The 15,982-nt window shown below is 37.0% G+C and overlaps 1 protein-coding gene and 2 long non-coding RNA genes across 3 annotated transcripts; all 3 read right to left on the reverse strand.

Moving 5' to 3' along the window:
- Nucleotides 1-705: 705 nt before the first annotated feature.
- On the reverse strand, nucleotides 706-3,751 carry LOC133515881 (uncharacterized). Its single transcript, XR_009799122.1, has 2 exons — nucleotides 2,524-3,751; nucleotides 706-2,342 (listed from the first exon to the last, which is right to left on the reverse strand). It is a non-coding gene; the product is annotated as an uncharacterized LOC133515881 (long non-coding RNA).
- Nucleotides 3,752-4,142: 391 nt separating this feature from the next.
- On the reverse strand, nucleotides 4,143-6,463 carry LOC133515880 (piggyBac transposable element-derived protein 4-like). Its single transcript, XM_061848451.1, has one exon. The coding sequence runs from the start codon at nucleotides 5,801-5,803 to the stop codon at nucleotides 4,232-4,234; it is 1,572 nt and encodes a 523-aa protein (XP_061704435.1). The 5' UTR covers nucleotides 5,804-6,463; the 3' UTR covers nucleotides 4,143-4,231.
- A 4,801-nt stretch (nucleotides 6,464-11,264) lies between these two features.
- LOC133515882 (uncharacterized) lies at nucleotides 11,265-14,749 on the reverse strand. The gene is made up of 2 exons (XR_009799123.1): nucleotides 12,193-14,749; nucleotides 11,265-11,888 (listed from the first exon to the last, which is right to left on the reverse strand). It is a non-coding gene; the product is annotated as an uncharacterized LOC133515882 (long non-coding RNA).
- Between the last annotated feature and the right edge of the window lie 1,233 nt (nucleotides 14,750-15,982).

A 15,982-nucleotide genomic window follows, 5' to 3' on the forward strand; every position in this document is an offset into this window, starting at 1 on the left:
AATTTGTTAACTCTGAGTCAGTCTCCAGGTTTCAATGGAATGGTCACGAATGAACTTCTTGCTACATGCGTTTAAAAGTCTTACAAGCCCGACAATCATAAAGAAAACTTCACTCCCCATAAGGTAGTGATTATTTATGTTAACGATTATGACATCTTGGTTTGACAGTCATAGATGACCGGCAACCATGAGGGACGTTTTATGCTTCAATTATATTCGTATCGCCGTAACCGTGGGGAATGATTGTGCATTTCTCGTAGACTGACAATAATATCTTCTATAGTGATAATGGACGCCCGGCAACCCATGGCGCAGTGCGTAGAACATCTCCATCGAACTTTCTGGTGCGTTTCGCGGTCAAGCCGGTACGCGTAGCCGTTGAGTATCACCATACGTTTTCCCCTTTGTGATGTTATAAATCTGGCTGCAAATTATGACATCAAATTATAAAATCTGGCCAAACCATACCGAGAACTGGCCTCCGCCATACAGGCTTACATAGTGCAGGATCCACCAATACCGAGCTGGCATCGCACGTTAAGATAAGTACCTATTTTTCACACGTCGCTCTCCTTCCAATTGATAATTCGACAAAATAAATGCTTTAGTGAATGTTACAAATAATGTAGCATAATATTTGGAAAAGACGCAATTTGGTGTTACTTAATCTTGCTAAAAAAAGGCGGAATGAAACTAAATATAACGTAAATAATGTTTTGTATTATTAATGTTTCTCAGAAACATATTTGTCAGAGTAATTAACGTTAATTACTCGGGTTCTTATTGTAAGTTGAGATCCAGTACGGAAATTGCGTGGAAAAATAAGATTATTGAATTAACTGACTCAATAATTATGTAGAAAAATAGAAAAAATTGAAGTCTCGGAATTGATAGGCGCCGGGCAAAAAAAGGTTATCTTTTCGTCATCGAAAACAAACAGCAGCAAAACTAGGTTCTCAAGATTGGTATGAAATGTTAATCATCAGAATCTTTTGCAAATCGCGGTGGATGATTATGGTTTTCTTTTCTGGTCACAATCTTGCTGTCAGCCGTAGTGAGATACGCACTGCAGCCAGTGCCAGTTGAGCATTTCCATCGCAGTTTGGACCCGCCAGCTGTGAGCTTATGTTTGCAGTACGCGTAGCCGTTTAGTTTTATGAGTGTTTTCCCGCGTCGTGACGTAATGAACGTTGCTGGAAATAAAAATATATTTAGCAAAATTTGTGAACTTATATTTATAATCTAATTTCTAAGAGGTATCGACGGGAATAAGAAATACCACACAGACGACCAACTGGTCAATATAAGCAGAAAATGCTGCCACAGTTTTAAAACAGATTGTTTTTGTCAAAAGAATTAATAATATTATTATATTTTTTGTAATAAATTAAAAAACAATAATTTGTTAAACAAACTTATAACACTACAAAACTTAGCGATTTTCTAGTGGACATAAATAAAATACAATATTTTGTAAATTGATAGAACATTCTATTTTAAGAAACAAATCTTCAATTTTATACATGTACAGTCAGCATCAAAAGTAGTGGATCAAACAACGTTTCAAAAGTATCTACCATTTTATAACACCTTAACAAAAAGTGGTAGTTTTATATGTAGGACGTGAATTTAAAATATTTATTTACATGCGTTGCGTTGGTGCGTTGTTTCATCCGCTACTTTTGATGCTGACTGTACCCCGAACCCGTCCATTCCATCATTAAGATGAATTTAAGAACAACTTAACTACATCGTATTATAAGATTCTTAAGCTCACATCATATGCCAGTTATCAATACTGAGACTGAAAATACCACCTTACTGGTTTCTTTATCTTATTGAAATCAAGGAGGGTGATTATGCTTTACATTTTTGTAGACGATATCTTCCCCAATATTGACTACGCAAGCGTAGCGACCAATATAGTTCCATCGAACACCTCCATCGAATCTTACCCACAATATAAGCCTTATTGAGCTTACCGTGGGACTTAGTCAAATTGTGTAAAATGTCCTATAATATATATTTTATTTATTACATATTTTAACAACTAGTGACGGAATGAAAACAAACAAGCTGACTTTTCAAATTACTTTAATTATAACATTCATTTAATTTAGAAGAAAGGGACATTTATCGAAAACGAGAAGGAAAGTGTTTTTCATTGAAACATTGCAGACACATTGATCTATCACATTCCGTACAAAATGTCATAATTCTTTTGGTTCTTTTGGATGCTTCTGTACCACTCATTATAAGTCTTAATCTGGTATAACACCCAACGCAGCGCCTTTTCTTGTCGCCTCGTTGAAACACATGACCCATTATTTCTTCAGGGCGTTCTGCAATAATATGTTTAAGTTAGTATAGTGGATAGTGGAATAATCTTTATAAGTAAATAAGTAGTATGACAATTAAACTTCAAGACGCCGACGCCGCACCAAGGTGCGAGACGTGGTCGACGTCATTATCAAGCTAAAATGGAATTGGGCGGGACATGTTGACAGATTGGTGGCCGCTTACGGATGAAAGAAGCACCTGGCGTCCGTTGGCTCGTTGGGTGGATGACATTCGTAAAATCGCGGGACACTTCTGGATGCGACTCGCCCAGGACCGGGATAAGTGGCGTACAGGAAGAGAGGCCTATGCTCAGCTGTGGGCGACTGCAGGCTAAACATTATGATGATGATGATGACAATTAAACCTATGAAGTAAATAAGTAGTACATATGATAATTTCGTTATGAAGATGAAAATGTTCAAGTCCATAATTTTACTGTTAGCCAAAATAAGGCGTGCGGCTCCCAAACCTGAAAAATGCGTAGCGTTGGTGCGACCAGTACGAATCAATGAGTATCTCGGCTTGCCATACGTCAGGATTTCCCCTGACATGCCGGAATTTCTGGTCTTTCATCAAGATTGTACTGGACTTGGCGAGTATCAGGATTTTTGCTATTGGCTACAGCGTATTGAGGCGAGTTATGAATACGGATTTTAATCAATGGATGGCTTTATCATTAAAGTAAGTTTATATAAAGAAAAATATTAAATAAAAACATCTTAGGAATCCATGAAAATTTATTGCTCTTAAAAATGCAAACATTAACTCCAAAAATATTTATTTGTTCTGTTAAGTACCAAAAATAGTTAACTATTCCCAATTTAAAATCTATGTTTTCATATAGGTATATATACATGTCATCTCAGTCATAGTCGATGTCTTGTCGATGTTTGTGTTGTTGTTGTCTCTTCAAATGGATGATTATATAGATATGTTTATTATTTATATTAATATTCTCTTTATCCATAGTTAAGATAAAAGCACGAAAATGCTTGTTGATTCCTCGTTAAGTTGTGGTGAATATGACTGGAATATAGTGACATGTTTAAAACTTTTAATTTTGAACACTTGTGAAAACGTAATTAAACGGGGTCTATCGTGGGCCAATTTTTATAGACTATCTGTTTTGATATTTTGCTGGTATCCGCGACCACGACCAGTGAAACCTGCGTCGATACGTGGAAAATAAAGATAACGAAATAAATTCGCGATACCCGGTTAACATATCTTTTAAGTGACGTAATTACAGGGGGTCTAGATAAGTTGACAATCGTACAATGACAAACGCCGATCGAAAAAAAATGTATAAGAAAAATCACGTAAGTATTACATAAACTATTTAAGTTTCCATTGCACATCATTGGCATTATCTATCGATGATTGTCACTATGCTAGGCTCCCGGGAAATCTGAGTAGATGGAACATACGATGTAGGGAAAAAACATACCAACAAAATGTAGAATACTGAACTGACTGAGATCACATGTTTTTTTTTGAATTTGTATTTATTTTTTTGGGTATTTCTAACTTCATGGGTGGACAACAGGCGGACAACTTTTATTTTGTATTCGTTATTTGTTATTTAAATGGCAATTAAAATGCATAAGAAACGTATTTTGTCAAGCGCAAGCGATGGTCTTAAGAAACGAATCATAAAAAAATATGTGAAGGTGACCCATAGGGCGCAAATCTAACTCGCACTCGAATGATTTTTAGGTGTAATAAATTAGAAATGCAAAGTTTATTCATATTGTTTGTATTTATTATATTTTAGTATGAAACTTTGTACTCACTTTAAAATCCTAAATTCATACAGTAACCGACTTATTTGCTAAATTTTATTAGAGGCTACAATTAAAAAGAGAATAAAAGGTGGGGCCAGAAATATATGTTAATTATGAATGATCATAAAACATGGTTTGATACATACGGTTTTTGAACATCCCACACAGAAAGTTGAGACTCGTTTTTTGCAAACAACACACTTCCGGCGATTTTTTGTATTTGTATTTGGGTGACACGCAAATACGTCCAGGTGGTGTTGTTTGACCCAATCAACCTGCGCAGTGGCGATGGTCGAATGGATGGTTTTATGCGCAAATCGTGAATGCCGTTCCAATAAGGTTTTTACCAAGATGGTACGGAAATCACGATGCTGACTATGGTTGGTTCCTTTAAATAGTATAAACGCATTTAGCGTCGAGACGTTTACGAGTCTTCTAAACAATTTCTTATACCAAACTTTGGTTCTTTTGCGTTCAATGGGGAAAACGGCCAACAATTGGTCCGTATTATCCACCCCGCCCATCATTATATTGTAGTCATGAATGAGAGTGGGTTTGGTGACCCCATTTATTTGTATAGTGGCGACACCGTGGTAGGTAGAAATGGTCGCCACCCTGTTTTGATCACGCCAGACCATAAGGTCGACGTCCCCCGAGGTATATCCCGTTATTTGTCCTTTCTTCATCTTCGCCTTCGTTAAGTTTGTCAGTTTTTTAGGTACGTACTGGCGATTCGTCCGGAGAGTCCCAACGCAGTCAAAGTTGAGCGTTTTTAATTTTCGTGCCAGTGCTGGGGAATTGTAGAAATTATCCATCCAGACAGTGTGTCCCTTGTGTTCAAGACCCTCTAGGAGCTTCAAAATAAGAGAAGTAGAAGAGAGGTCTGTATCAGTGGGTGCATTTCTAGTCTGGCGCCTATGAGCGTGTACAAAAAAGCGCCATATATACCCTGTTTGAGGCTCACAAATTTCGTAAGTTTTGATGCCCACTGCTGCAACTTTAATAGGTTTGAACTGGTTGCTGTCCAACCGTCCATTCGACTGCAGCAGTGATTCATCGATCACGATGTTTCGACCTAGGTTGTAAAGTGACTGAAATTTGTTATTTAAATGCTGGATAATCGGTTGAATTTTGAATAGTTTTGCGTGGGAGGCGTCTAGGTTCTTCGTACACATATCTTCATTGTTACAGAAATGAAGACAGCGACTCAGCAGCTGAAACTTTCTGAGGGACATGTGTACGTGGAAACCGGGTGTCGAAAATATGTCCTCATCGGCGTTCCAGTAGTCCTTCAGGCGAGCTTTCACAACAAGTCCCATAGCGAGAATCATAGCCAAATAAACATAGACATCGTCCTCTGTCACATCTTTCCAATCGCAAATGCGACTCGTTGGAAGGAGTCGACGCTCGTTAATCATTTCGACCCTCAGTTGCTGGGCATATCTATTAGTCTCCAAGCAGATATGCTCGATAATTGGCCGATCCCATATCGCTACGAATGCTTCGTATGGATCAGCATATGGAATTGTTGGACCTACGTTAACTTCAGAAAATAGTTCCCTCCTCAACTCAAAAGGAACTGGAGGATTGGGAGATGAGGTCCACGTAAAGTCGTCAACGGTTGGAATCGGTGCTGCAGCGTTTTCGTTATCATCGTCGTCTTCGGGTGTATCCATCATCGACCAAGCTACGCGTGAAATGCCTTGCGCAACTGGTATATCATCGTCACTGTCCTCTGATTCAGACTCAGATCCTGTTAAAAAAACACGTATTAATAATAACCTAAGGAAGGCAAGTGAAAAGGTTCCTGTGCGGTTTGACTTAAAAAAATAAAGGGTTGAAATCGGAATCTGAAAGGTTTATAGACTAAATTTATATAAAAATATTATCAACTAAGACAACATTTTTCTTCAAAAAAATCGAGGTATCATCATATAAAGTATATTTACTATGACTGTATGTAACTATAACGTAAAAAGGTTCAACGAGCTGCAACACTGCATTGAAAATTATAAATCAAAAATGAATTCATTCATAAAGTGGCCATACAATTTAGCGGTTGTTACACCCAACCGACTTTGAAGCGACACAACTCTGTGGCTGATTTATACTCCACGCGGAGATCCTTTACAACTTCCAGGAAATTGAGAAGAGAATATAAGACAGTTTAAAGTCATAAAATTAAATAGGTGTCATATTCAAAAAACAAACAGACCATGCCCTCTAGTGGACGAGGCCGGAATCGAACCGGCGTCTTTAACTTGCGCGGCTAACGCTCTGAACCTCTAGGCCACTCAGCCACAGCGCTACCCGTCCCACATTCTCGAGTATATGCAAAATTTTAAAGGCTGGGCGCCTTTGACCTCCTACACGATTCCCTTAAGGGAGTCGTGGTGGATGCGTATGTTTGCCTTTAATACGAATGATTTCTTTCTCAACAGTCATCAAAGCCGCGCGGCAACCATAAGTGACGTGGGTTGAACAGCGCCATCTCATCTTATCTCCAAAGGCTCTCTCCCGGTAGTAAGTGTAGCCTTGAAGGCTGATCAATGGCTTCCCTCTCTGTGATGTTGTGAACGTTGCTGGGAGAAATAAATTAAGTATTGAAATATTAATAATATGGTATTAAATAAAACAGGCCTGGTGTGTCATGAAGATTTGAGTAAGCAATATTATAGGTACCCCGGTACCAAGAGGTATTTTTAGGAAATACTCGGCATTGGATTTTGACTGCGGCACCTACCAACCATAAATGCGAAGAACATTGCCTGGTTACTCGATTTCTCCTTCTTCTTCCTAGCGTTGTCATGAGAGCCTGGGGTCCGCTTGACAACTAATCCCAAGATTTGACGTAGGCACTAGTTTTTACGAAAGCGTCTGCCATCTGACCTTCCAACCCAGAGGGTAAAACTAGGACTTGTTGGAATTAGTCTGGTTTCCTCACGATGTTTTCCTTCACTGAAAAGCGACTGGTAAATATCAAATGATATTTCGTACATAAGTTCCGAAAAACTCATTGGTACAAGCTGAGGTGTGAACCCGCGACCTCCGGAATTCTAGTCGCACGCTCTTACCGCTAGGCCACCAGCGCTTTTTGCTTGGTTATTTACTCAGTATAAACGTAAAATTATAATTTCATACTTAACGAAAAAAACATTTGCAACTGTTTTAACATTAGTGTCATTTTTAAATACAATGCTTTATCAATACTTGGAAAAAGAAGAAATAAATTTAAAGAATGGTTCTTAATCCTGAAGCTTATTATGATGACTAGTACTTTTCATATCCAAGACAAAATATGTCCCAGTTTTAGCTTTTTTTGGTCCCTGCCGAGGTTTTCCCGAGGGGCTGGCTACATACAGTATGGGTAATTAAAAATAGGCGTGTATTACAGGCAACGCGTCTGTAATATCTCTGGTGTTGCAGGCCTCCCTAGGCTACGGTGACTGCTTACCACCAGGCAGGTGCTTGTTTGCAATCGACGTGGTATTAAAAAAAGATTAAAGTTTTTATCAACTACCTTCTCATTGTGGCTATGAATATTTAAAAATATTGAGTATTCTTCAATTATAAATAGTATGAAAATATTGATCTGTTGATCAGTTTAATCGAGTTAAACCATTTGTTTCCTTACTAACAACGAGTCTCGCATTACTCAATAACCAAACATATAATAGGTACGTAAATATTCTTCAAAGTAAAATAGGTATTCATTTTATTATTTTAATTTAATTATTTTCCACTTGACATTTAATTTGTGCACTAAATTAGTACTATCGATTACAGCAATAAAAAAGTGTCCCACTTTTAATTGTCATAGTTTTGTAACGCAGTCAACCATACATGTTGTATGGACCGTTACAAATCTGACTAATAAATATGTAAAATTAAGGATAATTAAGGCAAAACGGGTAGGTACATTTTTTCTGAAAACCCCCACCTATGAAAATTAAGAAATCAAAATATTATCTTGTCGTGGCGGGTGATTATGTTCATTTCTTATTGACAGTATTTGATCTTCGATCGTATAGATGACAGCACGGCAGCCTCGAGGGAAATGCGTGGAGCATTGCCACCGCGTCTTAAAATTCGAGCTTTTAGTTTGGTAGAATGAGTATCCTTGGTACTTGATGTTGCGCCGGCCCTTTTGGGATAAGGTGAATGTCACTGAAACAAAATAGTATTGATTACCAGCTAATTTAATTATATAAGTGTTATTGCAGAGTAAAAATATACAGTTACAAAAGGCGGACTTGATGCCACAAGGCATTCTCTATCAACAAACAGGCCAATCAGAGAACCAAAATTGGTGCGGCTTATATAAAAGAACACTAATAACTAGTATTCACAAAGATAGGTTCCTTATAAAAACGAAAATATTGTTATGTCGCGCAAATAAATAATGTGTAATTGACTAGCACGTTATTTTTTCACGGATTAGCAAAGCAATATTGTTATTTATTTCAGTTTGTTATTTAAGCAGGAAGGAAAATGAAGACTAAGTTTGGACGGAGTAACGGTGCGTACAGATTAACTGAATTCGCCACGAATGTGCCGCTCGTAATCTGTCAGAACAAGATAAAGGTGATTCGCATGTCAAATGCAGCTGCTTTAATGTTGCGGTGTCGTTATTGCCGCAGCTTTATCGTTCAATTTACTTCATAAAATGAGTAAAGGATCATAGCCGCGGCAGTAATGCGGCGATTGTCACACGTGTTTACGAGTATCAAGGATATTGACAGATATAGCGGCTGCGACAACGATGCCACAATAGTAACGCAGCTGCAGTTGACATTCGAAGCTCTAGACAATCGATCACGTAAACTGGACGCAAGTTTAAACACTACATAATGTATGGAATTGTTGGGAGGAAGAGAAATGAGAAAGGCACAAAAAATAAACTTCTTTATAACATTATGTTGATCAGTTTAATCGAGTTGAACCAATTGTTTTCTCACCAACAACTAGAAACTTATGCGAGTCTCCCATCACTTAATAACCAAACATGTAATAGGTACATAAATATCCTTTAAAAAAATTGGTAGATTAGTAAGTAGTAACTTATATTCATAAAGCAAATATAAACTTTAATTATTTTATTAATATCCACTTGATATTTAATTTGTGCACAAAATTATTATTCTAATTGGATTATAATTATTTACCTTACATTAACACATAATTTTACGCGGTGGATGACTATGCCCACGTTTCTCATGTATCACTGTATTATGCAATGTGTAAAGAGTAGCCCTACACCCGATGGAGCCGTGCGTCGAGCAGCACCATCGTACCTGGTGGTTGTATGTGGATAATGCGGCCTTGGCGTAGTAAGTGTATCCGTTGTATGTTAGCAGACGCTTGCCTCGCCGCGATGTAGAAAATACAGCTGAAAAAAGAAACTTTCTTGTTAAAAAAAAGGAATGTAGAGGTTAACAACATGTACTGTTGCATAAACAGGCCCCCATTAGCCGTGGCAAAATGTCGGGACCACGCGAGGAAGAAGAAAACTGTTGCATAAAGGTGTATGTCCCAACTGAGCCCAACTGGGGAAGTACCTTACCGAAAACCGCAGTCAAATAACACTAGACAACACTAGACTCTACTCATAGTGTTGTGCTCCTGCCGGTGAGTAAGGTTGCCAGAGCTCAACCAGGGTGCGGAGTGTTAGGCCGGTAACGCGCATGTAAGACGTCCTGGAGTTGCAGCGTCCATAAGGTACGGAGACTGCTTACCATCAGGCGGGCGTATATTTGTTTGCCACCAAACTAAAAAACAAAAAATAAAAAATTAAAAAGAACTGGTTTAAACCTCTGGGAAATAGAGATACACATACAACAACAACTCCCCATTGTCATGAAACAAATAAAAAAAATATACAAATTGGATACATATTTTATTATTTAATATAAATACCCTCCTTTGTCCCAGGGTCATTTTTGCAATGTTGTATTCTTTTATTCCATTATACAAAATTCTATTTTATTTTGTTCTCTTAAAAGGACATCAGGACTTAGGAGGATACCGAAATATCACAAAATAAGCAACATATTGATGATTAAACCTAAAAAAAATAACTTACGGAACTGTTATATGAACCCATTACCTGCCTTTACAGTACCTGTCATAAACATGTAGGTAATTGCTGTGACGAAAAACAAATTAAGATTTTGTAAACAAAGAGAGAGAATTTGTAAACAAGCATGCTTAATAGAGTCCAACTTAATAACTATTATGGTAGGGAAAGATACATCAGTACGTATGTTTACATTCCTGAGGTCCAATACCTTTTGTTTTTCAATTTGGAACATCTTCTTTAGTTATACAAATAATACATACCTATACTTAGCACACTGTGTTTAATATTCTGTGTTATCAACTAGTAGCATAAATACGAGATAAAAATGCTCACTCCGTACATGAATATACTTACTTAATAAAATAATAAGATGTATGGGAGGTATGGTAAAATGAATTATTAATAAATTTAAAACTAGCTTAAACCTATACTTATTAAGATTAAATCTTATTACAAATATTTTTTTCATTAAGCTGTATTTCTATTCATATTATAGAGTGATCACTCTAGGATCCAGTTGCATCATCCAAACTTGACATAGTGATCAACAGCAATCAGCCGTGAAGTATGAAACTTCGCATAAAATTTAGCGAACGCTTCCACGGTGACATACAGCTTCATGCAACCGGCCCTAAGCTTGCTTGTGCTAGTAGGTATAAAACGGGGCATCACGATATTTAAGAACTCTGCGTGGCACTATGGGTATGAGTTCCCTTCATCGAAAGTATCACATCCTTGAGAGTATGTATAGTGGCCCGACATCCACTGGACCAGTGGGTACAGCACCAACGGATTTTGGCGCTGGAGGATGATTTCGGGTAGTAGGTGAAGCCTTTGTGTGATAGTAAGGGATTGCCTCGCTTTGATATGGTGTATTGAGCTGGAAGTAAAAGAAACTTTAATAAAATATATGTGTATAGAGCGATATATTATCCTACTTTTTTTCTGTGTTTGTTTAAATTAAAATTAATGATCTTTGGGTGCTTACCTACTTATACCTACTAAAAATACTTAGCTTCAAAAAACAGGTTTTGACGTAGGTATGTAGAAACTCATCACAGTAATATCTAAACATTTTAATGTCTCCAAAGGAGCGATAACTACAACTATACTAAGGCTACACTTAATTACACAATAAAACAATCTTAGACATAAAACATTATTCGCATTTAGGTGATCGCTGGCAAAGAACTTCCATAACCTGTTTTCGAAAGATCGCAAATCTATGCCATGTTGTACTGACGGCACATTCTTACTTACATTAGGATTGTAAAATTAAGTATTATTTCTATACACTTACAGAGCAACAGTTTCTCTGGAGAACGGGACCTGAACCGGGGGGTATTAAATGTAACAAGGGACAGTATATATACGTTCGACGTAATCCTGACCTATAAGATCACGGTTATAGCGGTATGATAGAAGCTGAGCAATGAATTTAAGTTTTAATTTTTTATTTTTACTAAGGTTTTTTTCTCATTCACATAGAACTTTAGCAGTGTGATTATGAATTTCTTTCACCGAAATTATAACATCTTCGTAAGTATAGATAGAAGCGCGGCACCCACGTGACCAGTTGGTCGAACAGACCCACCGCACCTTCCCTCCGAACCCTGATTTCGCGTAGTAGGTAAATCCATCTCGTACTAGGAGACGATTGCCGCGTAATGATTTTGTGAAGAAGACTGAAAGAGGAATGGTTTCAAATATATTAAATTTAACAAATTGTTAATGATTTACTTTAAACATTATTTTTTCTGTCTAAAGTAACTTAGTACTCAGATTCTTTTATTAGACTGAAATCGACCGGGATATGGACGGTGAGTTACCCGTGAACAAGATGAATGTAACTGCGTCGAAATATCGGGAGCTCAAAAACAATATAAAAGTTAACCACGGCCCATATTCCGGTCCATTTCAGTCTCGTAAAATAAACCGTGAATCATTCAAAACTGATTCTTTTATTTTTAAATAATATTCTTAACTTACTTTTGGGGTTAAGTTTTCCATTAATCACAGAAAAATAGTAATTGACAACTTTATTCAATTTCTGAGCATAACTTCCAGTTGCAACATGATTGTGAAATCCTCTTGTCGAAATTATTACATCTTCAACGGTATGAACAGTAGCGCGGCAACCGCGTGACCAGTGGGTCGAACAGACCCATCGCACCTTTCCGCTGAACTCTGATTTTGCGAAGTAGGTATATCCGTCATACATAAGCAACCGCTTTCCTCTCTGGGATACAGTAAATTGGGCTGAAAGCAAACACTTTACTTAGAATCTGAGAGAATCGAAAGAGGACAGAAACTCGTGTCTGTAACCATTTTCTGTTCTGGCTAAAATTACTTGGTTGATGAGTTTTCCAGTATTTTATATAATGCTGATATCCCTTTATAGGACACTCGTAGATATTACACGATAAACTCATCAACCAAGTAATTTTAGCCAGAACAGAAAATGGTTACAGATACGAGTTTAAATAATGAATGATGATATGTATATGTATTAAAGGGTTTTAATACATATCATCATTGTATTTTTTCTTATGAAGAATTTTTAAGACTTTAAAGAGGCCTACAGGTTGAAGAACGTATTTTTTTAATCTGGAGCTTCAACATTTTACTTGCTAAATAAATAAAAAATACTTGAGTCTTGAGTCGATTGTGCCTAATAGAATAAAAAAAAACCGGACAAGTGCGAGTCGGACTCGCCCACCCAGGGTTCCGTGCTTTTTAGTATTTGTTGTTATAGCGGCAACAGAAATACATCATCTGTGAAAATTTCAACTGTCTAGCTATCACGGTTCATGAGATACAGCCTGGTGACAGACGGACGGACGGACGGACGGACGGATGGACGGACGGATGGACGGACAGCGGAATCTTAGTAATAAAAAGATCTTTGAAAAATACAAAAAGAGGGCGTAAAATTACATATGTATCTTATAAGGTACATCGCCACGAATAGGGTTAAATAGTTACAATATAAACTACTTTTGGGCCTAAGAGTTCCATTGATCACACAAAAATAGTAATTAACAATTTTATTCAATTTCTGAACGTAGCTTTCAGTTGCAACATGATTGTGAGTTCCTTTCGTCAAAAATATTACATCTTCAAAGGTCTGAACAGCAGCACGGCAACCGCGAGGCCAGTGGGTTGAACAGACCCACTGCACCTTTCCATCATTGAACCCTGATTTTGCATAGTAGGTATACCCGTCATACATAAGCAATCTCTTGCCTTTTCGCGATACAGTAAATTGGGCTGAAAACAAATACTTTACTTAGAATCGAGGTAAGAAGAGGAAGAAATAACATATCTCAAGCGACATTACTAAAAAACATAAACGCTTTCACTATGAAACACTCGCTCAAAGCGTTCACGCTCAACGCAGCGCCATACATATTATTTTTTAAATTGATGGCGGTCGGCGAAAAATAAAATCACCTTATTCCATTTTCACTCATGGATATAAATTCTACAAACAAACTACAAAATACATCTTTTTATGAATATCCTCCAGGTGAACCATGATTATGAGTTCCTTTCGTCCTCACTACCTATTACATCCTCAAAAGTATAAACAACCGCGTAGCACCCTCGAGAAATATGTGTGGAGCAACACCAACGCAAGTTGCCGCTCAAAAATGATTTGGCGTAGTAGGTGAACCCGTCATATACCAGTAGACGCTTGCCTTTTTTGGATATGGTGAATTTGACTGAAATTGGACAAAGGCAATGTATAATATAAACAACAAAACAACTAAGAAAATTTAAAAACTATGTGTTTGTGACTCACAAATTCATGTACCGTGCTACTGTGTCTGTCAATTTCCTTAATAAAATAACTATTTGCCGCAACATTACTGCCGCGATAAAGATTACGACAATAACGTTCATTCCATCACTGATAATCAAAGAAATTAATAGGTAAGGCGACAACAACGATGCAACAACAGTAATGGAGTTGCAGTTGACATCAGAACGTCACCTTTATGGCCACTATTATATTGTTGTTTTACGGTGTCGATGTCGTGACTGAACTGTCATGATTTAAAGTTCGACAATTCGACATGGGTCTAAACGGCTTGCATTACAAATGGCCATTTCTAGTTAAAATTGTAATCCTTACTTGCATTTAAGATTTTAGGAAGAAGCCACGAGCTCTCCTAATAAGAGAAAAATTCATAAGTAATTTTTTTGTCCGTTTTGTTACGGTCATGGAATGTTGTATTTAAAACGCAACAAAACGGAATATAAGATTTGGGAACATTTATTTCTTGGTAATGTCAAAAGCTCGTGATTCTGATTAGAAATATTATAAAAAATCCCAATTATAACACAAAAAATTTGGTAGAACTTTAAATTTGACGTTGCCGCTTTTCACGATATAATCAAGTAAAATTGATACTAACTTTATTTAATTTAAAATCAGTCTTTTAATTTATACCTATACGTACTTAACACGGATCGTAGTTTTGCAGCCATCATCGATGACCGAAGCATTAAACGTCAATTGATTGGCGTAGAAAAGTACCTATGAAAATCATACTCATTAATTCAATATTAACTTTTCACTGGAAAATGATTATGATTCGGTCTCGCCGTCACTATCTCGTCCTTGTAAGTGTAGATCGTTGCCCGGCAACCGCGAGGGCAGTGGGTGGAACAACACCACCGCAGCTTGCCGCCGTTCGATGATTTCACGTAGTAGGTGAACCCGTCGTAAACTAGGAGACGTTTGCCTTTTGTTGATGTGGTGAAATGGACTAAAAGTTAAATAAAATTATAAGTTTACATTTTAATTCATATTAAGTAATTTACCCTGTAGCTGCCCACACGTCAAAACTAGAAAGAATAAATGTAAATTTGATTTGTCAAAATAAGGATTCAAAATAGAATAGAATAAAATGGGAGACCGTTTTCTTAGTGGCTAAAGGTTATAAACAAAAAAATAACAGCGTAACATTTTGAGCAATAAGATCTCGAAGGGATTAAAAGGTTGATTCCATAGTACCTAACTGTCGTCAGTTTGAGCAAGATATTCATTCCTAGCCATAGCTTTTTTTGCTCTGTTTGCCTCTATCGACTGTCAAGGCCAACTTTTCCTAGTAATAAATTCAGTGCAATTCCCTTCCTTGCATCCATTTGTGCGGTGGCGATTACTATATCATAAAATACCCAGAATACGTATTCAAAAATTGTATTTATTACCAAAAAAAGTGATTTTCTAATATCAGTTTAAAATGAAAGAAAACAGGACAAGAAGATGTAATAAATAAGATAGAAAGATAAACATAAGAACAACAATACAAGAACAAACCGATAAACTTATATAGGTTAATTGAAAATTACACACTTGGGTCAATTAAATTATACAATGAACTTTTCAACATCGTAGCAACATGGTTGTGATTTCCTTTTGTTTTCAAAATGACACCATCAGAAGTATAAACCGCAGCGAGACATCCTTTGGAGTAGTGGGTAGAACAACACCACCGTAGCATGCGGCCGGCTTGTGATTTCATGAAGTAAGTGAACCCGTTGTGTACTAGCAGACGTTTTCCCCGTATAGACGTTGTGTATTGAGCTGAAAGTAAAAAAATAACTCGTGCTTAATACGTAGGAAAACCTTATATAGAGCGCAATTTTTTTTAATTGTGCAAAATAAACATTCTACTTAATTCTTATCAATTGTTTTTATTTCCTATAGCTTTGGATACCATGATCATTTGATATGCCTAAACATAGCCAGGACAGTCGTCAAATGATG

This window comes from Cydia pomonella, chromosome 3 (genome assembly GCF_033807575.1).
Source record: "Cydia pomonella isolate Wapato2018A chromosome 3, ilCydPomo1, whole genome shotgun sequence".
NCBI lineage: Eukaryota > Metazoa > Arthropoda > Insecta > Lepidoptera > Tortricidae > Cydia > Cydia pomonella.

What these genes read in the sequence shown, in the direction of transcription:
- LOC133515880 (XM_061848451.1), bottom strand. Translation starts at nt 5,803, where the DNA reads ATGATGGATACACCCGAAGACGACGATGATAACGAAAACGCTGCAGCA.